The 27,512-nt window shown below is 39.4% G+C and overlaps 1 protein-coding gene across 8 annotated transcripts in view; it reads right to left on the reverse strand.

Moving 5' to 3' along the window:
- Positions 1-27,512, reverse strand: part of MKX (mohawk homeobox) — a 70,769-nt gene that overhangs the window by 33,922 nt on the left and 9,335 nt on the right. For 4 of the 8 annotated variants that reach the window (XM_081560903.1, XM_081560908.1, XM_081560904.1 and 1 more), the window contains exons 4-5: positions 23,333-23,486; positions 22,566-22,901 (exon numbers count right to left, since the gene is read on the reverse strand). In XM_081560903.1, coding sequence (XP_081417029.1) covers positions 22,566-22,901; positions 23,333-23,486 — 490 coding nt within the window. Of the gene's footprint in view, positions 1-21,139; positions 22,021-22,565; positions 22,902-23,332; positions 23,487-27,512 lie in introns of those variants that run through there. The other 4 variants (XR_014074098.1, XR_014074099.1, XM_081560905.1 and 1 more) reach the window with 2 other exon arrangements.

Genomic DNA, 27,512 nt, shown 5'->3' on the forward strand with positions numbered 1-27,512 from the left:
ACTCTTAGCAGGCAGAACTTGACCCATCCCCCGTTAGGTTCGGACTTTCTCTTCTCCATCTAGCTCTCTCCTTTTTAATCCAGTCAACTTTCCAAATGTCTTTTTCCCCACATCGCTATGAAGTTTTCTCGGATCTTTCTCCTCCAGATTTTCTTTCCAATTACTCATTGTCTCCTTTATCTTTCTATCTCTGACATCATTATTTCTTATACCTGGCATGCAATCATATTTATACTTAATGTTGTTATCCTGGATGGTTCTTTCTCAAAATCAGATTCTCTAAGTCTTTAGCGATATATTTATTTGATACACAGTCAAATATTAAGATATCCCTTCCTTCCTAGGAAAGAAATTTATAAATAAATTGTCCCAAGTGGCCAGTGGTTAAAATAAAGAGGTGAACCCAGTGATTTTTGACCGTGGCTGATTCTTTTTACAAAGGCAGGAAGGACTTGCAGAGGCCAGTCGAATCATGGTAAGCCAGTGAGACAAGACAAAATGTGTCTGAAGTCGCTTCTTTGGTTTAATATCCCGATCCTGCTTCTTCCCAGCCTTCCTCCAATCGATCAGAGAGTGGCGCTGCACTGCTGGAAGGAGGCATGGACAGGGCACAGTGTCCAGTTTTAGAATTTCTACCTCTGCAATGCAACTTAGGAACAGCAGTAGGTATAACAACATCTCTGGTCTCGCCCCAGCCTCAGATTCCTGTCAGTTTCTTAACACCTGTGTTCACCAAGTCACATCATGATCCTGGAGTTTCCTTCAGAAATATGACAAATTCCAGCCCGATCATATCACTGCTTTCAAGTCAGACAAAAACCTTTTGTGACTACAAAGTCATAGTGAGAACAAAGCTGTACCGGCCAGGACACCCTGACACAGAGGGAGACGGCAGGAAGCAGTCCTCTGAAGTCACAGACTAAGGAGGGGACCTTGTCATTGCAGAAGAGAATTCATCTCTAGGAATAACACAGCTTCAGATTTAAATCAAATGAAAGAAAGAAATTATCTAAAAACACTCCTTTCCTAAAATCGCTATGCAGCTTATTATACAATTTATGCCATTTTCTATTCCTATATCATGTTCTTCATTTCTCCTAATAATACATGTATCATTTTCTCTTTAAAGAACAGAAGCATGAATCACAGTGGCTTTTGTTGGATTAATCTATTTGTCTTCCTTTTTTCCCCAGAAGCTTCAATACCAATCCTCAGTTTCTAGTCTGGCCAGCTGAGTGGAACGAGGTAGTCCACAAGCAGAGGATCTGAGTCCAGGGATGGCCTCTACACCACCTCTCCCGACTGGAGAGGACCCTGCACTGGGCATGAGGGTGGTCTGCGTCTGATCACTGAGTCTACCCCAAAGTGGAACCCCAGTTAAGTCCTGAACTCACACAACCCCAAGCAGACCAGAAACCCCAGAGCTATATCCAAATGGTATTCCAATCCTAGCGGGGTTTTAGGAAATCTCTGAGACCCCTGAAATAATGAACAGGTGTAACAGAAGAAGGCAAAAGGAGAAGGCGGTGGCAGAGAGTTAGATGGCTAGATAGCATCACCGACTCAATGGACATGAACTTGAGCAAACTCTGGGAGATACTGGAAGACAGGGAAGCCTGGCGTGCTGCAGTCCATGGGGTCACAAAGAGTCGGACACGACTTAGCAACTGAACAAGAACCACCACAGAATAAGAAAATTAATTGCCATTTCATATCACAAATGTCTTAGCAGGAAGGTGACAGGTATGAACTACAAGCCCCTCTGATTTGCTTAGTGCCTGGGGAGGAGCTGAGTATGCACAGCAGGCCTGGGATGAAGTTTTGTAGCTGAAGCAAGAAAGGGCTAGATTACACAGCGCTGTGTGGAAAGAACCTGGAGACTTTGGAGCCACGTGGGAGTTAGGCGGTGAGCCCGAAAAGATGGAAGGGGAAGGCGTGGGTCTGGGAGATGCTGTGCTGCCCGGGACCCCCTAGGACAGAGCAGGTAGGGGTGAGTTCCACTTGCAGTGGCAAAGGAGAGCTTAGAAACAAGGAAAGCGGTGCTCTGTAGGCAGTGGGGTGAACCACCCTGATTTATAAGGCCCTCCTGTGCTGTGCTATGCTTAGTCGCTCAATTGTGTTTGACTCCTTGCGACCCCATGGACTGTAGCTTGCCAGGCTCCTCTGTCCATGGAGATTCTCCAAGCAACAATACTGGAGTGGGTTGCCACGCCCTCCTCCAGGGGATCTTCCCAACCCAGGGGTCGAACCCAGGTCTCCTGCATTGCAGGTGGATTCTTTACCATCTGAGCCACCAGGGAAGACCAAGAATACTGGAGTGGGTAGCTTATTCCTTCTCCAGGGGATCTTTCTGACCCAGGAATCGAACCGGGGTTTCCAGCATTGCAGGCAGATTCTTTATCAGCTGAGCTCTCTCCAAATTCTCCACATAGTCCAGGGCACGCACATGCCTTCTGGAGGTGGGGGAGGGCGTGGGGCATTGGGGGCAGGATCTTCTAGAATCTGAGGAAGGGACCACAATGCACATCAGAATCAACGTGATCCAGAGCAGGGACCACAGGTGTGAGAGGGCAGCATGACCCCAGACTGAATGCACTGTGGAAAGTAAACGTTTCCGACACGCTTTGAAGATAGAACCCTCGGGCATCGTCAGAAACCTTTAGAAGGGTCCGCTCTTCCACAGCAGGAACCATGTCCTTTTGGGACCTAAAGAATCAGAGTCAGCCCTGTTGCTGTCCCTGGTTGCCGAGAAGTGCATGCTGGGGACGTGCTTGTGCTTTTCTTTGGAGAAGGATCCAAAGCTTTTTATCCAGTTTTCAAAGCAGTCCATGTTACAAAAAGAGGAACAGCTCCAAATAAGTTAAGATTCACTGTTTTGGAGAGGTCAACTCTATAAATGATTTAAAAAAAAAATCTGAGTACACTTAACCAGGATGGAAAACACCGTAAAATCGAGTGGAAAGAGTCTGAAGGAAAAGCGAGAGACTCAAGTCCTCTTCCTGGCTCTGCCATTAGGTAGCTGGGCCCCAGCACGCCCCCTCCCTCCCACCTGGTGAGAAAACCCAAATAATTATCCTCACTTTTACCTCACAGAGTTGTAATGAGGATCCAGTAAAATGATAGATGTCTGTGCACTTTCTACAGTACAGAGAGCAATACAATATATTGTTAGATCTAATCTGGCATTAGGTTTGCTAACCAAATACCAGAATAGTAAGGACAAAAATGACCTTAGTGAAAATATTTTTGCAATTCAATCATGGACATTATCCCCCTCTTCTTGCCATAATAAATAAAGGCGTTTGACTTTAAAGGATATTTTTATCATTCATCCGACTTCTGGAGTTTCACCATGTTCTAACCTCGCTGAACAAGTTCTGTTTGTGACTCTTCCTCCCTTCTGCTTTGCTCCTCTGTGGGTGCATACCGAATTTGTGCAATTGCAAAGGAAGCTTTGCTGTTTTTTTCTATGCATGGCAATAAGCATGACATTTGATCTTACATAGGGATTAAGTCATTCATGAGCGGAGCCCAAAGGGAAGAACGGCTCCAAAATAACAACCAGCCTTGCTGGTACTACAACATTCAGAAATTCATAGTCACTTCTGCTACAGTTATAATTTGTAGTCTGTCTGGCACTGAGAAATCTAACTGCAGTCTCTGTGGTTTAAATAAAATGTATCTACAGTAACTTGGAGCCATGTTTTAAAATGTTCCATGTTATTTTAGTTCAAGGACAAGCTTTTAAAATTAAAAGAAAACTTTGGTTTTAATTATAGATTAAAAGTGAAAGTTTTTTTTTTTTTTTTTTTAAGGAATGCTATGGAGTCCCAGTTTTGGAGAAAGCATTTGAAATTAGTTCTCCTAAAGTAACAGTCTTTATTAATATAGGAAGATCAAGAACTGAGAGCAAACACTCACACACAAAGACAACATTTTTGTGGTTTTTAAACTATGATAGTCACAGTTCATCTACTCAGTATTATATTTTCCAGTGATTTCAGTTGTATTTTAAGACCAGGATGCAATATTTTAACAGGCACTACTGCTGAAACAATGACAGACCTAACAAAAGGCAGTTGATAGTGTTGTCTAACCTTAAATTTAAGAAAACCCTAGTAGAACCTAAATTTATAAAACACAGAAGTTGAGTTACATTGTTCATACAACAAAAGGATTCACTGCTGGATTGTTTTAAAACACCAAGTGTCTGTGCTGGCCTTAAAATCTGATTTAATTTAAATCTAATATTTTTAGAATGTATCTATCTAAAAATTCAAGGCACGAGTTTATTATACTCTGTGGATTGATACAGAGTGGCCTAAAATAGAAGCTTTAAGTTAACTGTACCAGCAGGAGCAGTAAGTAAATACTTAGACCCCAGGTTCCAGGCAAGGGCTTCCCACCTCGTGCCCTCAGCTCTCTGGGGCCACTCGGGATGCTACAGGAAGGACTCTGATTGCAGTCTGCTTATTTTCTCAACTGATGCTCTGCTCCTTCAAAGGTAACATCTCCCTCTACCCCATCAACTTTGTTCTGTGATTGTTTTTCGACTCTGTAGCTTCAGGCATGGTGTTTCCAGTAGTCATGTAAGGATGTGAGAGTTGGACCAAAAAGAAGGCTGAATGCCAAAGAATTGATGCTTTCCAAAATGTGATGTTGGAAAAGACTCTTGAGAGTCCCTTGGACTGCAAGGAGATCCAACCAGTCCATCCTAAAGGGAACCAACCTTGAATATTCATTGGAAGGACTGATGCTGAAGCTAAAGCTCCAATACTTTGGCCACCTGATTGTAAGAGCTGACTCATTGGAAAAGACCCTGATGCTGGGAAGATTGAAGGCAGGAGGAGAAGGAGCAACAGAGGATGAGATGGTTGGATATCATCACTGACTCAATGGACATGAGTTTGAGCAAGCTACGGGAGATGGTGAAGGACAGGGAAGCCTGGTGTGGGGTCTCAAAGAGTCGGACACAACTGAATGACTTAACAACAGCAAGTTTCGAGTTCTCTCAATCTCAAAATAAGGATTGTAACACATAGAATCACTTCAGGGACTAAAGTAACACGTGCAGGTGGAGCACAATGCAGGCACAAAGTGAGTGCTCAGTAAACAGCAGCTATTGTCAGTAAGTGCAGACCACGGGGAACTCTCTAGCCATCAGCCTTAGACACACCCTGTCAGTTGTCTGATGCCTGCCTCCATGTTACAGATAAGAGGTTTGTACCCTTCAGGGAAGCAAGACTAACCGAAGGTATAAAGAGAATACATAGTGTGTTTCTTTGTGCTTAAATGTAAATAATTATGTAAATTTTAACTAATTTACTTAGACAAGATTTGATTACTCAGTTTACAGATTATCCATACCCAAAGCATTACAGCAGTATCTTTCTTATACTTTATAATTAATGGATCACATTAACGATGACGCTTGTTGTCTAAACATTTGAGGTTGAAGAGGCAAAACCTCATCCAAATCCCCCCGCTATGTGATCTCTGCTGGGATAAGCAGAATTCTGCCCCCCATAACTTTCCCCTCTAGTGTCACATCTGTGAAAGTGCTATGTTATTCATTAAAAGTGACTTTGCAGACGGAACTAAGATTACCCATCAGCTGACCTTAAATGAAGTGTGGGCTCAATGTAATCACACGAGCCCCTTAAACACAGAGCTTTTTCCTGGTTGGGGCAACAAAGGGGAGGCAGAGCAATTCAAGCTTTTGGAGGATTAGACATGCTGTTGCTGGTTTGAAAATACAGGGACCAGAGAGAAGGAACGGTGCAGCTTCTAGAGGCTGAGACGTGAGGGGGCAGGACCTCAGTCCTACAGCCATAAGGAAATGAATTCTGCCAGCTGCCTAAATAAGCTTGTGAGTAGGTTCTTCCTCAGAGCCACCAGGTAAGAACCCAGTATGACCAAAACCTTGATGTCAGCCTAGCGAGACTCTGAGCAGAGCATTCAGCTGTGCTGTGCCAGACTGCCCACTAAGATAATATATAATATTTATTATATAATACATTTATAATAATATTTGTTTTAAGTGGTTAAGCTTGTTAAGCAGCAATAGAAAACCAAAATATAAGCATATGATTTATAACCACAGTCATCACTTTTGAACCTGTGATGGTTATTTAATTAAAAAACAGCACACTCCATCCCTAACCATGACATAGAAGCTGCCATTTCTGCCAATGGATGTGCTGTGATCTCAAGCTAGTCTTCTGACATTTCTCTGTCTGTCTTAGTTTCAGGGGCCTCACTTAATATTTTCTGAAAATAATTGCTTGGATCTGTACCTGCTCATGTAGCATCTCTAGCAGAGGGTGTGCAGGGTCATTGAAGAGAAAACCCTTCAAATCCCTATATTCCAGGAAAAAGCTTGAGAAGGGACATGATGTAATGACCAGCTGAGAACAATGTTTGGATATTTCCTGTTTATGCTGCTGCCCAACAGCAAGATCAACCGGTGATACGATGTGGTACTCTCGACCTCATCCTCATTGGGAGGATCTAGTGCTTCTGTGGATGTGCCAAAGCATCAGTACCTCGTTCACGGAAAGAACTCCTCCTCCTCCAGGAAAACAGACACCAAACAGATCATGAGCAAGGGACTCTGGGAACATTAGACGTTCCAGCAAGAGAGGGTGCCGCTCTCGGAATGATATGGGGAACAGCAGCCCATTTTGAACTCATTAGTGTTTAATCAGCACAGTGTCCACATGCTGACAGCTGAACAATCAAGCATACCCCTAAGGGAAGAAAGAAACCCCATAGAAAAGTATTCTGTGGTCAGTCTACCGCTGCCCAGAGACAGAAATATGGTGAAATATCCATCAACTGAGCCGCAGTTGAACAAACCAGGAAAGAATCTGCACAGCAGAGCCCTGAACAAAGACGAGGGACTTCACTGTTAAAACAGAGAGAAAAAAAGAGATGGAAGGGGAGAGACCGGGAGAATGGCAGGAGGAAGGAAGGAAAGATGGGAGAAGAAATAAGAGAAAATAGAAGGAAGAAAGGAAAGAAAGATATTAGAGAGAAAAAAGAAGGAAAAAAGGAAGGAAAGATATTAGAGGAAAGACAAGTTATTTAGACATTATCCAAATAACTTGAATATTTAAATTTCAATATGTACTTTATTAGTATATTTTTAGGGGCTTCCCTTGTAGCTCAGTTGGTAAAAATCTGCCTGCAATGTAGGAGACCTGAGTTCAATTCCTGGGTCAGGAAGATCCCCTGGAGAACGAAATGGCAACCCACTCCAGTATTCTTGCCTGGAGAATCCCATAGACAGAGGAGCCTGGCAGGCTACAGTCCATGGGGTCGCAAGATTCGGACATGACTTAGCAACTAAACCTCCTCCAATATATTTCTGAAACATAATAACCTTTTCCTTCCCATGTCATTACTTTATTTTGATAAATAATTTTAATACATTTGTACCACTAGCTAAAAATCATTAAAGTAATCCAAGTATGAGAGAGGAAAAATAATATAAAGCAAATTTAATGCTCCACTGATACTTTTGCTAGAAGGAAAGATTGGCAAAAATGAATGGAATTCTTAGTTTCCTGTTTTTACTTAAAAATTCCCAACAGTACTTGCTCAAACAAAGAACTTCTTAAGTTTTCCACTGGAAGGACAAAAAGAAAAGTTAGTTCTAGCGTGTCCTGCCACATGCTTCACTTCAGAGACTTCAGAGTAAAACAGTATCAATTTGGATTCTAATCACATTTCAAAAGTGCAGTATTTATTAGGTACATGACTGTCAAGTACCACTATATCATACTGTTATAATTAGAGGCCTTTTTAAAAAACTACATTGTATTTAGTGCTTTATTTCAAACACTACAGTCTTACCCATCATAACATGTCATGTTTTTGTACATGAAATCCATCAGGAGTTTTCCAGGAGTTCCCGCATTCCTCTCTACACACAATTTCCTTTGATTTTCAGAATTGATGCCTAATTCTGAATGTATGCAAATTCCCAGTAAAACAGAAACAAAAGAAACATCTCTTATGATAAAATCATTTACTGGAAGTCTGTACTACAGAGTTCCCTTTAAGATGGTATACTGACTAAGCTTGATTTACTTCTCTCTCAAAATCCCATTAAAATCACAGACTGTAAATTTAAAACCAAATGAATGCCTAGCAGTCCTCAAAAACAATAAAAGGTACCATCGCCAAATCAGAAGAGTTGAGAAATTCATGGAAGATGAAATGCATGTGGCATGTAGTGGGTGGGGAAATTCAAACAGAACCACAACTCAAACCATGTGGAGGGCAAGACCATGGCCGAACATGAACTGCTGCTCCAGACAGGGCATAGAAGATATTCCAAGTCACAGAGTAAGCAGGTTAGGACTCCTGAGGGTTACCAGTCAAAGGACAGTTAAGGGAAGAGCTAGGCCATGCTGCCTTTCTGAGTCTGCGGGGCGGAGGCACCTCTGGTTCATCTGGCCCAGGACACGCTTCTGCAAATGTTCTTTACACAAGGTAATTGCTGTTTAGTCACTCAGTCATGTCGATTCTTTCACGACCCCGTGGCCTGTAGCCTGCCAGGCTCCTCTGTCCATGGGATTTCCCAGGCAAGAATACTGGAGTGGGTTGCCATTTCCTTCTCCAGGGGATCTTCCTGACCTAGGGATCGAACTCATGTTTCCTGTGTCTGCTGCATTGCAAGCGGATTCTTTACCTACTGAGGCATCAGGGAAGTCCTTACACAAAGTAGGAAGCCTCTGTAAAGAGGGTGCCTGGCATGAAGGCCATAGAGACATGCAGAGCAGAGACCTTGGCCACTTCTGGTCAATGTGGGATCATGGCTGCTGTGAAGGAGTAATAAGAAAAAAAGATGTTCTTGGAAAACAAAAATGAGATACTACAATGAGAACCGCAATACGTTGATTAATAGAATGGAAGTGGCAAAGTTGAAGGTTATGTTGGTCACCAGGAGGAAAAAGTTGAGGAAACTGTTCATAAAATAAAGAAGAAAGATGAAAAATGTGAGAGGAAAAGGAGAGGGCTAAGGAATGCCAGGCCAAGATCATTTCACGGGTGAATTCCTTCAAACCTTCAAGGTACCAGAAAGAGCTAATCCATGCTTCATTTTAACTTCTCTGGAGTAGAAAAAGATGAAATGCTTTCCAGCTCATTCCACAAGACCAGTGTGACTCTAACCTTCAAAACTGTTCAAGGAGAGCATTAGAAAAAGAGAAAATTACAGACAAACCTCACTTGAGAATTTTGATATAAAATTACTAAATAAAATGCTAATAAACTAAATCCAGAAATCTCTTTAAAAGAACAATACATCTTGATGGAATAGAACTTTTCCTAAGAATTCAAGGCCAGTTGAACACTAAGAAATTTAAATAGATTAAAAGAGGACAACTAGATGATGCTCTTAAAAAATGTGGAAAAGCATTTGATAAAAGGAGCAACCTGTTTAGTTACATGTGTGTTTCGGGCAGGGGATTCCTTATCAAATAATCTAGGAATGGAAAGAGAATCCCTTAACATGACAAAATTATCATACCAGAAGCTTGCTGTGAAAATTGTACTTAAAGGTAAAATATAAGGAAAATTCCCTTTAGTGTCTGTCATCACTGCTATTACTCAACACTGTTTTAGAAAACTTGGTCAGTGTGATGCAATACCTGAAGGATGGAAGAAAGGGAAAGAGAGGAGGAAATAAATACCTGAAACTGTTACTCTTTGAAGGTTATATATGTTTGTATGTCTTGACAATTCACCTGGATATAAGAAAAATATACAAAATCCAACAGATTTCTAGTATATCTAGTGATGACTATTATAAAATGTAATAGACAAGTCATTCACAATAGAAACAATAAGAGCAACCAAAGATCCTATAATTAACTTAATGAGAAATATGCAGACCCTATGTAAAGGAAAACTACAAAAAGGTGTTGAGCATCATGAAAGATGCCCATAATAAATAGAGAAATAAACCATATGCCTGAGTGGGAAGACCTGACATAATAAAGATATTAAATTCTGTGCTATCCTATTTATTATTTCCAATGGGATTTTTTAAGTAGAACTTGTCAAACTTCTTCCAAAGTCCAACTAGAAAAGTACATTCAATAGTCTAGGTGAGAATACTTTGAAAAAAGTGAACATAAAGTAGACACAGCCTGCCAGATGTCAACATGTACAACAAAGCCACAGTCGTGAAAGCAGTGTGCTACTGACAGAGGAGTGGCTTTTAGGTTTGACGGTATTCAGTCCAGTCTAGAAACAGACACACACCTAAAGGAAGCACTGCAAATCAGTAAGGAGCAGTGGACGCACTCAGGATGTCATGCTAGGACAACTGGCTATCAGTGTGGGAAAAAAATCAGATCTTTACTTCATACTATTTATAAAAACACTTTAGGTAGATTATGAACATAAAAGTGAAAGTGTTAGTTGCTCAGTGCTGACTCTTTGCGACTCCACGGACTGTAGCCCACCAGGCTCCTCTGTCCAAGAAATTATCCAAGCAAGAAAACTGGAATGGGTTGCCATTCCCGTCTCCAGGGGATCTTCGAACCCGGGTCTCCTGCATTGCAGGCAGATTCTTTACCGACTGAGCCCCCAGGGAAGCCTGATTATGAGCATATAAGCGTACAAATAAAATAATACAGGCAGTAGAAGTAACTGTGGAAGCAAACTTTTATAAAATTAGCAGAGTCTTCCTAAAACGACACAGATAGAATCCTTGCAGATTTACAAGGGTCCCTCGCCCACCTCCCGGCAGATTGTCTACCTGCCACCAGTGCGCTGACCCCTGCTGGGCTCCCTAATACTCCTGGGAGATGTTCCCCCTGTTGCTCAGAGCCCAGGTTCTGTTCCTAACAGAGATAATACGGTCTGTATTTAACTATGACTTTCAGTAAACTGTGGGCTCCCTTCTCTCCCTAAAAATGTCACAGGATCTCAGATGATCAAGGGTAATAAGGTAATTCCCTGGAGAAGGAAATGGCAACCCACTCCAATAGTCTTGCCTGGGAAATCCCATGGACAGAGGAGCCTGGCAGGCTACAGTCTGTGGGGCTGCAAAGAGGCAGACACGACTGAGACTAAACAACAACAACAAAAAGGTACATATGGATTATCTTGTCACAAGCCCTCATTTTACGGCTAAAGGAACCAAGGCCCTTGGAGCACATTATCAATTGCTAGCTAGTTCTGGGTGAATTGGAGATTCTGATGTCTAAGGTGATGCCATAACTTCCTGTGGCTAAATCTACAAGTGGGTGATTTCAGGTAGGGTAAGAAGGGAGACTGGAGAGAAATTTGGGGCATAGTAAAGTCATTTTCCAAACCACAGATGAAGCAGCAGATATTTAACTATAGTAAAATATATATCGAACTGGTCATGCTTCCACTGGGCCTCGACCCAGAGCTTTATACTATCATTTTAATTAAAGCACCAGAGAGAGTGAGGTCAAACACAGATCATTTACCTTTCTGCTTCTTCTCTGAGTTTCCTATTAGCATTCCACCGAGTGTGTGTAGGGGGGGTGGGGATTAGGAATGGTATTTGGGGGTTGGTAATATGTCATGAAATCATAAAGTTGAGCTTTTTTTTATATTTTCCTAATGAGAGAAAAGTTATTCTAACTATAAACTAAAAGTTTTACTGCTTCAATCATAGTAACCATGAAATAGAACTCAAACACCTTTCAAGATAGTTGAGAATGACTATTCCAGATGATTTACGTTTATACTTTTTAAAGCACGTTTTAAGAAAAAAATATAAATTAAAAAAAAAAACCTCCTGGAAGAAAAAAGTACACAGGTCAGATAAACTGGAGGTCCCACGGGTCATGAGTAAATCTGAATTGGTGCCATAATTTCTGAAAAGGTCTAAAGTAAAGGAACCCAGGAGACACAGTAAAAACCACAACAAAACCAACTGCACAAAGTTGTGAAAAAACTCCTTGATCCAGCTGGAGAGATTTAGCAGCCCCGGAGAGCAGAAAAGGATGAAAAAATACAGTGAGACGAAATGCAACCAAGACAATTAACGAAGATGCAAAACAATGATAACATTCGGCCTTGGCTGCAACCCAGGGAAGGCTGGTGGTTCTCAAGCAGCCATTTAGCTCTGTGCTGGGTGAAGACATCACAGCAAAGGCACTTGGCACCAAGCGACTTCTGGTTGGGAGTTTACGTTTAGAAATGTAAGACCCAGTAACATCTAAGGAATTCTTGTTCTTGCCAGACAGCCACCCTCTTGCCCCGAAGCCATGTGACAAATGATCCCGAATACCGCTCTGCCTTTTACGCATCTGCTGTCTAAATCAGTGCAGAAACTGGAAGCGGCAACTCTGAATTTTGGCCTCAACAAAAGGGTACATTTTAGTGTCATAATGACAGTCTTGGCAGAACAGGGTCTTCTTACTTGCAATGTCTCTGCCATGCTGAGAGCTCTGTCCACCGTAACCTGTATCTGGCTCGAGCGAGGGACCATCAGTTCTCAATTTCAAATGCAGGGGCGATGGTGTGGAAGCTTGAGAGCAACTGTTTCTTGGAAATTCCACTTTATGAATGGTTGTCTCCAACTTTCAGCACTTTAAAAAGGTTTCCTTTTCATCTGCGTTGTTTTTCCATTTTAATTTTATCTCACCAAATGAGTCCTCTCAACATCACTGTTTTAAAATGTTATTCTCTTCATTTAAATTAAGCTCAATCAAAGGCAGCACTGCTTTATATAATGGTGCCCAAAAAGGAACACAGTCTTTCTGTGAAAGATGTCCATCGTGGTCCCTCTACCCAAGCACTGAGTCAGGGGGCAAGAGGCTGCTCTAACCCCACTGCAGCCCAGGGGTTGTGGAAGACACCACACAAACTCACAGTGCCATCTGGCCACACAGCAAGGTGCTGCTCAAACCTGGGGCCTGGTGATGTCCACATTGCAATTCAGCTTTTCCCACACGTAGTAGAGTGTCTGACCTGAGGGAAAGCTGCAGGTGAACCTGACCCCGAAGCACCTTAGTGTTATCTTTGCACTTCAGTGTTCTACTGGCCTGAGGGAAAACAGACTCGACATTGTGAGAAGCCACTGAGTGATGTCACTGCTAAGCTGAGTCCAACCTAACTTCCCCAAACCACTCTCCAACTGGATTGTTGGTATCACTCCCATGTTTTTCAGACCACTTTCAGGTAATGAGGCAAGGTCTCCAGGGTAGACCCATGGCAGAGGGAGGATATCACTGGTCATTTTCAAAAGCCACTTTGTTTTCTGAATTGTGTTTAATTCTACTGCTACGACTGCTACACACAGACATACACACACACCAAGAGACTTCTGCCCCACAGCAGGGACTGCTAGAGATCTTCTACAAACCACCTCTCTTCTCTGAGCAACACAGCATAAACCCTCGGTACCAGATGTCTGTTACAGTCTACCATCTACCAACATGAGTGAAGACCTTTCCACTGCAGCCATTAAAACAGACAAGTTTCTGATTGAAGCCTGTGTGCCTAGAGCCTGTGCTCCACAAGAAAACCCACTGCAACGAAAAGCCTGTGCACCGCAAAGAAGAACAGCCCCTACTTGCCACAACTCGAGAAAGCCCTCACAGCAATGAAGACCCAATGCAGCCAAAAGTAAATAAATAAATTAAAAAAAAAAAAAGAATCAGGGAAGGCAAGGTAGCAATAAGAGACCTAAGCTATCAAAAAAGATGAGTTTTTAAAAGGTGCACAACCATCTATCCTAAATTCTGAAAAGTTCAACACTAAAGACACGATTTTAAAAATAAATTCAATTAATTGAAATTACCAAAAGCCATAAACTTACAGTACCAATGATCAGGATCACATTCCCAAGCAACGCAACCACCTACATACAAAACCTCAACCATTTCAGTGCTCGGCGTAGAACCCAAAGCAATGTCCTAATCTGCAAATTAAAGGATTGAACTGGAAGACCCTTTAAAGTTCACTGCTGAATTTATAAAAATCCTTGACAATTTTCCTCTTCAGTAAGATGAAAATAAGACAAATTGAGTAACGAAGAAAGGAAAGGTTCATTACACAGCTGCCATTTAAATATGCCATCCTTCATTTAAACTGAAAACCATGGACAATTCAAATGTGAAAAAAATTGAACAAAGTGAACAAAATTATTATTACTTTTCTTCCTCAAAAATCACAATTATAGATGATACAATGTCTAATAGAAAACAAGAACCAAATTTAAAAGTACCCAAATTCTGGGCTAGAAGAAAACATGTATTTATTTTCTGAGTAAAAATTCTGTTACATCAACAAGACAAATTTTGACATAGAAAAATACCTGTTTAATTTTAGAAACAAAGTCGGGAGGCAGAAGGGAAAAACTAACTGTGACTCACCAAAAAAGAAAGAAAGAAAAAAAAGAAACCACTTCCATGTTCATTAAACAGAATATCTTGTTATTTTCACAGACAGTAAAAACTTTTTGACATCCTTCTCAGTCCCAGGCTGGAGAGGTGTCAACGGATCTTATTTGGTCTTGTCAGTGTGTAAAGAGTTTACAAACCTGACTAAACTTAGAATTAGCAGGAGTTAGGCACTTATATTCCTTATACACAGAAGAAAGGGGAAAAAGGTCCTTTTATGCCAGCTTTGAGTTTGGCTTGAGTTTTTATGACTTATTTAGAAGCCCTAGGGAATGAAAAGAGTCTCTTAATGGAAACACTGACACAGTCTTAAATGCAGTGACATGAACCAGCACTTCTATGAAACTACACCAGGTGTGACGGACCACTGCAGCAAGTCTGAAATGCAGAGTGTCAGAAAATCAATTACCATAGATGGAATGCCAGGAGACAGTCCTGCCAAAATACAGGGGATACCCCCACAGAATCAAAAGGTGACGTTGATAAACTTGTTTTTAATAGGATAATAGGTTGAAACGTATGAGAACTATATTCTTACATGTGGAGGACAGAGAAAATGCAAAATTCCTACACAGACTTTCTCCAATTTCACCTTAGGATTAAAAACAGTCATTCTTAAAAAACCAAAGTAGTCGTGTCAACCCTGACAGTGAATGGGACAGAAGAGTTTAAATCATTGGATCTAAATCTGCACTGTGTTTCTTAAATCTCACCCACAAAGTGACAACCTAGATAAGTAGACAATAGATATCATTACTTAATGAAGTCAAATCCATAAAAGTTCCTTTTCTATCTGCCTGCTACACTTTTTTATTCTTCAGTGGATTTTTTTAAACCACTAAACTTTTCCATTTATCATCCTTACATTTGCCTGAAAGTCACTCTTTTAACTTGAAAATTGGTTTCGTTTCATTTTATACTTTCTAAGTTTTTATGTCAACTCTCTTAAACATCTCGTAGTTCTAAGCTTCATTCTGTTTAGTTTTTTCCACCAGTTTTAACTGTCTCTGCATTTGCCTTTTTTTTTTTAAACCCATTTAAACGTATTTAGGATCATTTTCTTTCCCTTGTCATGTTCACAGACACAGATCAACATGTACATACGTACATTACAATGTCTTCCGTGATTTAAGAGGAAGACAGACGAAATCATGAAAACACTAACTCATTCACTTAAGAAAAGAGTTCTGGAGCAAATACGTGAGACACACTGTATTAAGTGCTAGGGGGATAATAAAAAGGAATAAAATACTATTTCAGGGCGTCCAAGGGCTTTCAATACACACAAATTGGTGTGTATCAGCACAAAAGGAGAGAGACCATAGAGCTGCATTCCAGGAAGCCGTCTCTCTACAGTCATAAAAATTTGAAAACAATGTTGCCATCATTCTAAGGCTCCACTTGGAGAAAACGATATAAAAAGACAAAAAAATAGTCAAGATCCACCACAGCCCTAAAAAAGGTATACATTTTCTAAATGAAGCTGCTATGTATTTTCAATTTGTTTGTAAACCAGGTTGTTGAATGGGGTTGCTAAGTCTTAACATCTGCATATAGACTTTTTCAGGCTCTCACATGATACTGTGAAATGAAAATATCTCCTGCCATATCAATAAATGAGAAATGTCACAGACATCAGCAATTTCTGGCCTTCAAATGTGAATGAGGGCTCCAAAAACTGCGATCCAGAGGATGCCACCACCCACCACGATGATTGCTGAGGGGCTGGGGGAATGCAAGAAGCAAGATGAACAAGGAAACAGGATTGATCCAGATACATGAGGTGCATTTATGAAAGGAATGAATTCATTGAGCCCAGAGGCTTGCATCTTCGCATACATAGAAGGCTAAACTCTGTAACTTGATGCCTGATCTTTGATGTTCAGATGGCCTGTTCCCTTTGTTGCAAACTTGTATACAGTCTGAGGTCCCCTCCCGCCTCCTTGGAGCAGTTTTCTCAGAGCTACTGAAATGGGCTAGAGTCCTAAACATTCCCATCAAACAAAACAACTCTCTACATTCAGGTTGTGACTATGTATTTTTTTAGTCAACAATACCAAATGACAAACAAAGAAAAGTGAATGAAAAACTAACCCCTGAAGGAGCTTATGCCAAACTGCTTATGCCAAAGTTTGTTTTCTTTTTCTATTTTTGTCTGCCATGAATCTCTCAGCCTTTTAACATTACATGGAACATTTAAGCAGCTTCATTTAAATTTTGCAAGAAGAAAATTTACTTTCAAAAGTCAAGCTAATGTGCTACTTCAGAAATAATCCAAGTGAATGTGTTTTGCCATTAACATCACTGATAAATATTTAAACATCGACAGTGTTCGTTCATAATATCATGCTTAAATTTTTATAATTCTATCCCAAGCCGCCCCAAAGATCAGAATTTCTATAAGTCTCATTTCAAAGGTTACTGCCCTGGAATAAGTAATTAGGAAAGACCCCTTTTAAAAAGGTTATCAGAAAGACAATGTTCTTTATGCAAAGGTGTCAGGAGCAAGTTTAGTCTGGAAGCATATAAAAAGCAACAGGAGGAGTTTAGGGAAGACGTGGGGATGCTGAGACACAACCCACAGGCAGTGTTTCATCCTGTATGTCTAGAGGAACAGAAAATTCTATCTTTTTAAAAATCAGTCCTGAAATTTCTATCTGGAAATTTCACTTTGGTGGAAAACCTCATTTCCAGATGGTATCTGATAGGTGAGGTATTATTGTAGTAAAAGACACAAGACAAAAAAAAAAAAAAAATTGGATAACCTTTCAAGTATCCTTTAAATGTCACTAACTGGGCTGGTGACAGAGGGTTTTATTATTCTCTGCTGGAGCACATCAACAGTCATTTGCATGCCAGGAAAAGAATGTCTGGAATCATCCAACAGGGCTGAGCTTAATCTTTCACTAAAAACAAGGAAGTGACAAGCATAAAAAGGGAAATAAAAGAAGATGAAAGTATCCAAAGTCGACTTACTGGTCAACAAAATTCCAAAGACAAAATAGCATGGACACAGAAACCCACACCATCCTTAAGAGTAATGCCTTCTCTCAGCTACCATGAGGCTTTCTTTAAGCTACCCCGCAAATACCTGAAATTGATGAAACAAATCAAGAGTCGTCATTCAGTGTTCAAAAAGATCTGGCAAGGCAGTTCTTTAAATCTTTCCCTCTGCTTCATTTAAGCTATGGTTTTTTCGACAAGCAGCCCAGCATAAAACCTAGGGCTCTGGTGAGCCTGCAGTGTTTTTGATATGTGATGTGAATGCCTGAAGGACACCTCGTACCGTGTCCCAGAAGTGCACTGTGAAGTCAGTGGTTGAGAACGGAGACTGCCATTTCTCCAAAGAAACTATGTTATATAGATTACAGTTAAATCCCAGGTTAATCCAATGGTTTATTCAACTCATGAGCATCCCTATGTTTTATTACGGAAAATACCAGCTCCATTTCTAAAGTACACGATTGTGTAGGAAGAGAGCGAAAAAAGAACATCTTCACCACCAACCCCACTCCTCACCTCCTGGGGTCATCGTTAGCCAAGAACAAAATTTGGAAATGGCATTTAGCCTCGTCTCCTCCCAGATTTACTTTCTGCTGCTTCCTTTGTCTTTCCCCAGTAACCAAAATCCCTAGTTCCCTCATTCTGCAGGCCATTCAAATGGACATTTCCTCCCAAAGAGTCTAGTTTACGGAATTTCTTCTTTCCATCAAAATCTCCATCGCTTCAGGGATATTCACCTTCATCAAGTGGAGGGAAAGCTAATCTGGTTAATTTACACTAATATAGAAAAGAGTTCTATCCACCAGTATGTTTTTGCTATACCCGATGTGTATAATTAAGAGGGATTTCAGGCAGTTTAATAAGATGAAGTTGAAACATTCAGGCTTTAGGGAGCAGAGTAAATTTATGAATTATATACTGGGGGGGCAGTGGGGCTCAGAGAGTAACCATTAGCATGTACTAGCCATTTATAAGCTGATCACTTGTGAGCTGCAAGACGCAACAGCAGGATAGGAACCTGTCCACATGCCAGCAACAGAGCAGGGAGGTTCACACATTTTATTCCAAGACTTGCCTGTCCTTCCCCTCATCAAGCACACTTCTTAGAAGTGATTCCTCTCTTCTTCACTGAAGAAGGAGATTTAACAGGCTTGATTTGGAGGGTAAATTAAACTCGAATCCAAGTTAGGAAAGGCTCTATGGAGGACGTCCTCTGGAAGATGCTACACATGTTCACAGATGGTCCCACTTGGAGAACCTCAGCTACTGAGTCAAGAGGAATGGAGGTGGGCATGAAGCTACAGCCCTTATCCTGATGTCTCTGAGAGCAGACCCATCCAAGGACTAGAGACCTGGAGGGCAGTTTGCAATGGGAAGTCACTCCATCCAATATCTGAAAATTACCATTGGAATGGCAACCCACTGCAATATCCTTGCCTGGAGAATTCCACGGACAGAGGAGCCTGGTTACAGTCCATGGGGTTACATAGAATTGGACACGACTGAGCGACTAACACTAACCTAACATGATGAAGAGGACTGTAATTTTAATTTAGATGACTTCATTGAAGAGATGAGACTGAATGATTAGATTTTCTTGCATATTACTTAATTCTATTTAGAAGGAATAACCTTAATAATTCTAATCAATTCTTATGATTGCTGCTGTCAGAATAATTGTGTGTGTGTGTGTGTGTGTGTGTGTGAGAGAGAGAGTGCTCAGTCATGTCTGACTCTTTGCGATCCCATGAACTGTATAGCCCACCAGGTTCCTCTGTCCATGGAATTTTCCAGGCAAGAATACTGGAGTGGGTTGCCACTTCCTTCTCCAGGGGACGTTTCCAACCCAGGGATTGAACTCGCATGTCTTTTGTCTTCTGCATTGGCAGGCGGGTTCTTTACCAGCAGAGTCACCAGGGAAGCCATCAGAATACTTATTGATAGCCTGCTATGCCCTTGAAAAAAGAATATCTTTTCTTCCTACATGATGTGGGAGATTGCAGATTACAAAGAAATATTTAATATCTACATAAAATAAAATAAAAAAAACATGTTTGTATCTACTTGGATGGTGTCTAGTAATATATTCAATTAGGACTACTGCTTTATGATCTCCCAGACTTCTCCTTCCTAAAATTTAACAAGGGAAATGAAATTCAGTGATTAGCCTTCCGAAAACCAACTCTTTCTTTCACTTGGCTTTTTGCCTCCGTATATTTAATGAAATGCATCATCAGACTGCAGCTGTCTTACAAAAATGGGTGGAAGAAATGGATACAATTTCTAAGCACAGATAAACCAATATATTGTATTTAAAGGTGATCTCTTCTGAGTAGGTCATCTACTCCTGTAGAACTAGGGTGGGAGAAGGGGTGTTTAATAGCAGTCTTAGAAGTTTGCTGTTTAGATGAGGAGAAAAGATATAATCAGAAAGAACTGAAGAAATTCAGAACAAGCTTGTGTGCCAGGGAAAACCAAAGCAGTTTCTCAGAAAGTATTTACTGAAATTCCCTGTTCTACTACTCATGCATGACTGCTAACCCAGCTACAACTGCAGCAGCATTGTCAGTTTTCACAGAAGACAGTCATCTGGTGTTTTGGTCTGAAATTTAGTAGACCAGTATTAGACCAACCAGTCTTGCTTCATTTTCCATCCACAAACTCTACAATTGTATTCTGTTCTTTTAAAGCTTATACACATGCACAAGAAACCAGGAGCTTACGTGTCTAGGCTGTGATCTCATTGCTTGCATAACTAAAAGATAGGTTTTTATTTAAAAATAGAATTTGGCAAATGAATAGTCCATAACCCGAACCAAGTGCATCTGGAATGCTTTAATAAAAATAAATGGCCAGGCTATTTCACTTTGAAAAGCATCGACTGTACAGGATGTTAGTCCCTCTCTGATTTTACATTTTGTCACCTTTGAAAAGAGCTTGCATTTTCAGAAGACCCACACACACTGGGGAAATTTCACAGGCACATGACCTTGTTTTTACTGGGCAACATAAATTTACAAGAAAAAGAAAAAAATTTTTAAACAACAGATCTCAATTACCCCACCTCATTCAACTGTAATTTTTATTGTTTTTATCTTTCTTGTCTTGTCCATACACATTTGTCATATTCAGGGCATCCTCAATTAAAATTTTTCCACCTAACATTAGATTATCAATATTTCCCACATTGTTTCATACTCAGTATCAGTACCACAAATAAAAATTTTTACTTTATGCTGTCTTAATCTGGTTTGAGGTTAGGAAAACATTTACATTTTTAAAAGCTGAGATACTTCTCATGTTTTTATATGTTCCAGAAACATATATAAAGCATAGGAATTAATTATTTCTTTAAAGTTTGAAAAAGAAATCCAATGGCTTTATCAAGCATTTGGGAACTGAGTTTACTAAAAACCTTAATTTTTCCTGCACTAGCAGTCATTTAAAACTTTTCTTACTATGAATTAACAATTCATGTGGATAATAGCAATTCACTTCATCTATATATTTGCATATGGTATACTGTCAAATGATTGTGTATAGTACTTTATAATAATTTTTTAAAATATTATTTTAATCAAAAATATGTTGATTGCTATATCCTCTTTCTCACTTCCAACTTTAATTTGAGTTAATTTTTGCTTATTTCTTTTACTACTGACTTCAAAGAGCCAACTCTTGATTTATTTATCTGTTTTTCAGTCTTTATTTACCATTTTTTGTTTTCTGTTTATTCCTTTTTCAATTATCTGTACTTGAATGACTTGATTTTTTTTTCCTTTTTCTGAAAATAAATATTCTGAATTACAAGTTCTGGTCTGGCCACATCAGTTAGGTATTAACAGATAGTTTGAACTTTTTTGTTTTTGGCTAAATTATCTTTTATTGTATGTTTTACTTCTTCCTAGACACAATTATTACTTACAAGCCTATGTATTTCTGAGTGTCTGGAGATGTTTTCATTGTCGGAGTTGGAGATACAAACAGAAACTGAGATTAAGTCATTAAAAATGTATTGCGACATCTTCCGAATCCTCATAGATAGTGTATCTTGTACACATTTGTAGAAAATCAGATTTATGACTAAATAACCTCAAGGATATATTCAGCAGACCAACTTTAAATGTCTTTATAAAGCTCTATTGTTTATATATCAAGCTTCTTGATATTATAAGGACTCAGGGTAGTAGTACATGCATAGTATTTAGCATAGAACCTAGTATATCACAAATATTCAATTAGTGACTGGTGACAACATGTGTAATAATAACAGTAACATCAGTCTAGCAGTAATTACATTCCTCGGACCTCTGGTGCAGGCTCAGCTGCACTCCTGATCTATAGAGGAGTCACTAGCTATCTGTTCTTTGTCTGGGCTTTCTTATCTGTGACATAATATGGCTGGACTCCACGCCTCCTGAACTTAATTCCCGGGGTAACATTTCTAAATCTTACTGCCTGGCATTTTCAGGACGTGGACTCTACCTGTACCAGATGTAGGACACACACAATCCTTTGTCCTGAAGCAAACTTGTTCAAAGTCTCTTTACAGGCAAAGCTCTGGGGGAATTGAAGTCAAGATAGAAAACTTCACCAAGCTTGCCACTCCATCTGAAAGCTGAAGGCAGGTGGAAATTGATTCATTTTTTCTGAACTAAAAGTAAAGATTTCAAAGCTATTTATCAGCTCTACTTGTGTTTTTCAGAAATAAAAGTAAGATTTCCAAAACAATTTAAGCCACTTTTCCTTCACCAACATCTCGCCACCCATGCTAGTTTATATTCATTTTCCATCAATATAAGCAATCAAAAAATTTAAGAGAAAAGATGGAATACAAAATATTTGCATGGCTGGTTATGATCTGGGACATTCCTCCATTATAATTTATTCTTAAAGCCAACATTTATCTTCTCTAAGTATATTTATTGCTAAGATTGAAGATCTTCATTGAGGATGAAAACTTCCCAGTCGACCATCATCTCCTAACAAACGTTATCTGCTAACGACGAACAAAATGAAAGCTTTCAAATTGAATTATGGGCCATATGTGCAAATCTGATGTGCAGGCTATAAAAATTATATCTTGACACCTGTAGAAAGAAAGCCCTCTGCTGCAGCCTTCATTCTGTTTAAAAAAGGTTATCACGAAAAGCACAGACTTACCTGTGCGATAGACAAAGTTGCCTTCTGTTTCTGACGACGAGGGAGATACCAACTCCTCCTCAAACTCATTGGAACTAAAAGATCCCGAATGGTTTCTTTGCCTTGTCTTTCCCATCATGGCCGCATTTGTGACCATGACGTGTCTCAAAGAGTCGTTAAGGTAACGATTCAACAAGCTGCTCTTGTATTTGGGGGGCGATACGTAGTCCTCACTGGCTCGTGACTCTGGCCGTACTCCAGCCTTTATGACTGAGCTCTCACTTTTAATCACGGGATGGTGAACTGGATTATTATAGCCTCCGTCATTCATGTGGTTTCGTGGAGGGTTTTCTCCATCTAAGAAGGAAAATACCACTAGGTAGTTCTTACATGTACTTTTCCCCAGACACCCAATTGTTATATTTAATGATTTAAAATATACATATAGGAAGAATATTTAAAGTGTGTAAAGTTATCTTTGATATTTAAGATTAATTTTTAGGCAAAGAAAAGCAGGAATCCAAGTAATTTCTCCCTTTGGTATTTTAATGTTAATAAACTTCACAGAAAATGTTATTCTGACACATGATAAATCTATGAACAAGAGGAAACAGCCACAATCTGGTTGGTCATTTATAGTATTATAAAAGTCAAGTTACCTTGTACAATAAAAAAGAACCATTATGACAGCATTATGTTTTGTGGGATCGACCTTAGAAATAGGAATTGAGGTGAATGTCTCCTTACAGAGGCAGAGTAAAGAAAGCAAGATAAAAATATTAACAAACCTTCAGAACAGGAGTCATCACTGCTCACACTGAGCCGCTCAGCATTCCCTTGAACATACTTGTTGTATAACTTTATTCTTAACGCCCAGCTTAAATCTGGCTGTCGAACAGTATTCTTAAGCCGACGTCTTGCATTAGCAAACCAATTTGACACCTAAAAAGGTTTTATTTCTCAGTTAACACAACATAAAAAATTATCCATCATACAGTTACTTTCCCAGAAAGGACCTAAGCCTCTCTCATAATCTCTGATCATTACATATTCTCAGACATAACAGTACTGGAATTCATATCTGTTCATTCATTCATTAAACAAATGTGCTGAGCCCTTACTATACAGACTGAGCACTAACTGTATCCTGGGAATAAAAAAATATTAAAGGACTTTGCCCTAAAATTTTGAGGCTAGTAAGAGAAGTAGGAGAATACACAAATAATTCTAAAATCTATTCACCACTGCCAAGACATGGAAGCAACTTCAATGTCCATCAACAGAGAAATGGATAAGGAAGATATGGTACATATACACAATGGAATATTACTCAGCCATAAAAAAGAAAAATGGCATTTGCAGCCACATGGATGGACCTAGAGATTATCAAACTAAGTGAAGCAAGTCAGAAAATGATATCACTTATATGTGGAACCCAAAACATGACACAAGTGAACCAAACAATGAAATAAAAACAGAATCAAGGAATACATATATATATGTCTAAACGGAATACATATATGTCTATAACATATAAACAGAACACATATATACATGTCTGTAACATATAAACAGAATTCATATATATATGTCTATAATGGAATCACTTTGGTGTACAGCAGTAATTAACACATTGTAAATCAACTATAATTCAAAAAAACAATTCTAATATAGGAAAGAAGGTGATAAATGGCTTAAGATGCATTAAAATAAAATGTTACAGCAGTGAAACAAAAGGAGGGGTTAGTTTCATGTGACTCAAGAATTCATGAAGGAATATGTCAGAGATAATGTGGGGGCGGGGGAAGTGTGTTTCCAGTACAGACTTGGAGCAACAGAAATCAAATTACAGAGACATTATGGGAGGTAGAGAAGAGGGAAGAATTAGAGATGCCCTTGAGTTATCAAACTTATGTAAGAAGAGAAGACAGTGCCATTCTGAGGAAGAAAGAATTGTTTGAGGGTGAAATGATGAGTTTGGTCTGGGAACGTTCAGTTTGAGGTACCAGAAAAGCATACAGGTGAAACGCACAGTGAGAAAATAAAAGGCCATCTGAGATTCAAGGACAAGGAAGGTCAGATTTGGGTCAAATGCACAGAAGTGAGAGCTGAGGTTGTGACATTAGGTAGAATGAAAAGACAGTCAAGGAACAAACTCTGGAAACCTCTAGCAGTTAAGGAGGCAGCAGCTGGCAAAGCAGAGATAGAGCAATCAGACAAGTAGAGAAAGAAAAAGCCAAATAGCACCCAGCTTTAACCTAAAAATTAAGTACTTCTAAATAGGTGATGGCAAAGAAATGAATACTGCAAAACAAAGTTAGTCCCATTGTTTTTGTTTAAGGTGCTGCTGGATTTCTGGAGGGCTTCCCTGGTGGCTCAGATGGTAAAGAATCTGCCTGCAATGAAGGAGACCTGGGTTCGATCCCTGGGTCGGGAAGATCCCCTGAGAAGGGAATGGTTACCCACTCTGGTATTCTTGCCTAGAAAATCCCATGGACAGAGGAACCTGGCAGACAATGGTCCATGGGGTCGCAAAGAATTGGACACAATTTCTAGAGGCTAAAATGACACTTGACATTTCTTTTTAAATATCATGTTCCAAAATCCAAATATATAGATATTAAAAACCTGAAAGGCCAATATTTGCCTTTAAAAGGATGAAATGTGGGAAGAAGATTATGTCTTTCTGTCAACTTTTTCTATAACATGACCCTACAGTATATTAATGGTTTGTGTGGTATATTAATGGTTTGTGTGGTGGTACTTTTTCTGGAATTTCTTTTTTTTTTTTTTACATTTAGTCTATAAATACACATTTTTTTTTTTTTTTTGCACATTACTCAAGCCTTAATTATTGAATGAAACTGTGGTGAATCCTACTTCAGAAAAAATCTATAACTTATTTTTCTTTTTTCCCCCATGGATAAAACAAGGTAGTCTATCCCAGTTTATATACACACAAACCATATCATACATAATATATATATTCAATTCATATATAATATACATATGTTCAACATTAACCTACCTTTGTGTCTTAAGCAATAATGACTGTCCTCAAATTTATGAGCAGTGGTGTAATACCTCAGCATGGCATTTCAGAAGCCTTAGACACCACCAACCACTCTTCCTGCCAAACTGTGCTATTATTACTATGGTTTTAGCCTGACTTCAAATTCTTCATCTCCTTCAACCTCTACAAACAGAAAACTTCTGGGGCTACTCATTCAACAAATACATACTGAGAAGGTCTTGTATGCCATGGTGTTAAGTGCTAGGAATGAATAAACTTTGTCCCCTACACACACAGAAGGACTAGCAGTGAAGAGATTAATTATGACACATGGGTGAACCATGCACTCCATGCACTATGGAGGCATGAAATGCCTGGTCAATTTCTTCTCAAACCTCTCTCTATTCTCCAAGTCATGGCTAAAATGTTCATCCATGTCCAGGTCAGTACTAACTGGAACATTTAAAACATTATTTTTTGAACTTTCTTATCTTTCTTTCTGCCCACGTGACTGGATCTTAACAACCGCCATCCAATTCAAGTGATGATGCACTGTTATGATTTAATTACTTAACATCTTCAAATCCTCATTCATGTCCTATTATCCTCCAACTGTGGTGTAACAGAAAGAGACCCGGTTTCCTCTTTTGAGTTTGCCAAAAACAGGCTGTGTGAGTTTAAATAAGTCACTCAACTTTTCAGAAGTTCATGGTTCCTGACATCCTTGCCAGCTCCGAAAATTAAAACCTGCGAATTATTGTCCACACTCTCCTACACAAGTATTAATCCATCTCCTTTATGGTTGGTACCAACCTACCTTCTGCCCTTGACCACCACTTCTTCAGCAATCACAGAGGGGTGCTTAATGTCCTTCTCTGCTCCTCTCACACACAGAACAGCCTGCAACTTCCCCTATGCCATGTGACTTACACTTAAAAGATTCCAACTCCAGAAATTTTTTGTTACTTTCTCTACTAAACACCATATAATTCAGAGGCTAATCTTAAATCTTAACTGACCTTAACTCTTAATACAACCAACACATTGTACCACATAGTGTAAAATCTAATTCTTATGAAACTCTTCATAGTTTTATTAAAATGCAATGGACTTATTTAAAAAAATTAATACACTTACAATTCTAACGTACAAAAATAGGAACCTTTAAATGTCATGGTGGGATTGGCTAGCTTTTCATATATAGGAGTCACATTTTTTTTTTTATGTTTTACATATTCATAGTTCTTACCAGAGTATATTAACGATACACCAGAAGATTTTCCATAAAGGTTTGCTGGTGTCTAATAGGTTCTTTCTAAACTGATTTCAGAAGTCTGACTGGCACCCAATCTACTACTAACACATTTACTCTGCCAATGTTTTATTATCAGAAATTTACAGTATAGCCTTAATGGCTGTATATAGTTGGGGGTGTTTAATATCTTCCTGTGTTAAGTCATGCAAACAGCAGATGACAGGTGGTGAACAAATCTGCATAAGTATCATTTCGCAAGTTTTTTCCTGATTAATTGGTGCAAAGGCCCTCTGTTTCACTGAAGGTAAAAACACCAGTTCAAATTTGCCACCTTTAACTTTCTATGGATTCCTTCAGGTTATCATTCAAATTCTCTTGAAATTCTATTTTACATGCAACAAGCCTCCTTACGAAGGATAGGTGCTGCAACAGCATTTTAATGTCAAACTTAGAGCTTTAAAAAACACTGTATTTTATAGGGAAAGCTTAGAGAACCAAATATCTAGAAGCTGGAAGAAAAACTAAGTCATTTTCATCCTACTCTAACCAAAGTGTTTACATTCATATTGGCAGAGCAATCATTATGGTAAACCCAAGGGGATATTCTGGTATCTGTCTACCTTTGAACGCACAGAATTAACTTATACTCAGTTGCTCTACTGAAATATTGAACAACTCATTTCTACATCATGTAGTTTAA

Source organism: Giraffa tippelskirchi, chromosome 13 (assembly GCF_054371585.1).
Source record: "Giraffa tippelskirchi isolate mGirTip1 chromosome 13, T2T-mGirTip1v1.2.pri, whole genome shotgun sequence".
In the NCBI taxonomy this organism is placed as follows: domain Eukaryota; kingdom Metazoa; phylum Chordata; class Mammalia; order Artiodactyla; family Giraffidae; genus Giraffa; species Giraffa tippelskirchi.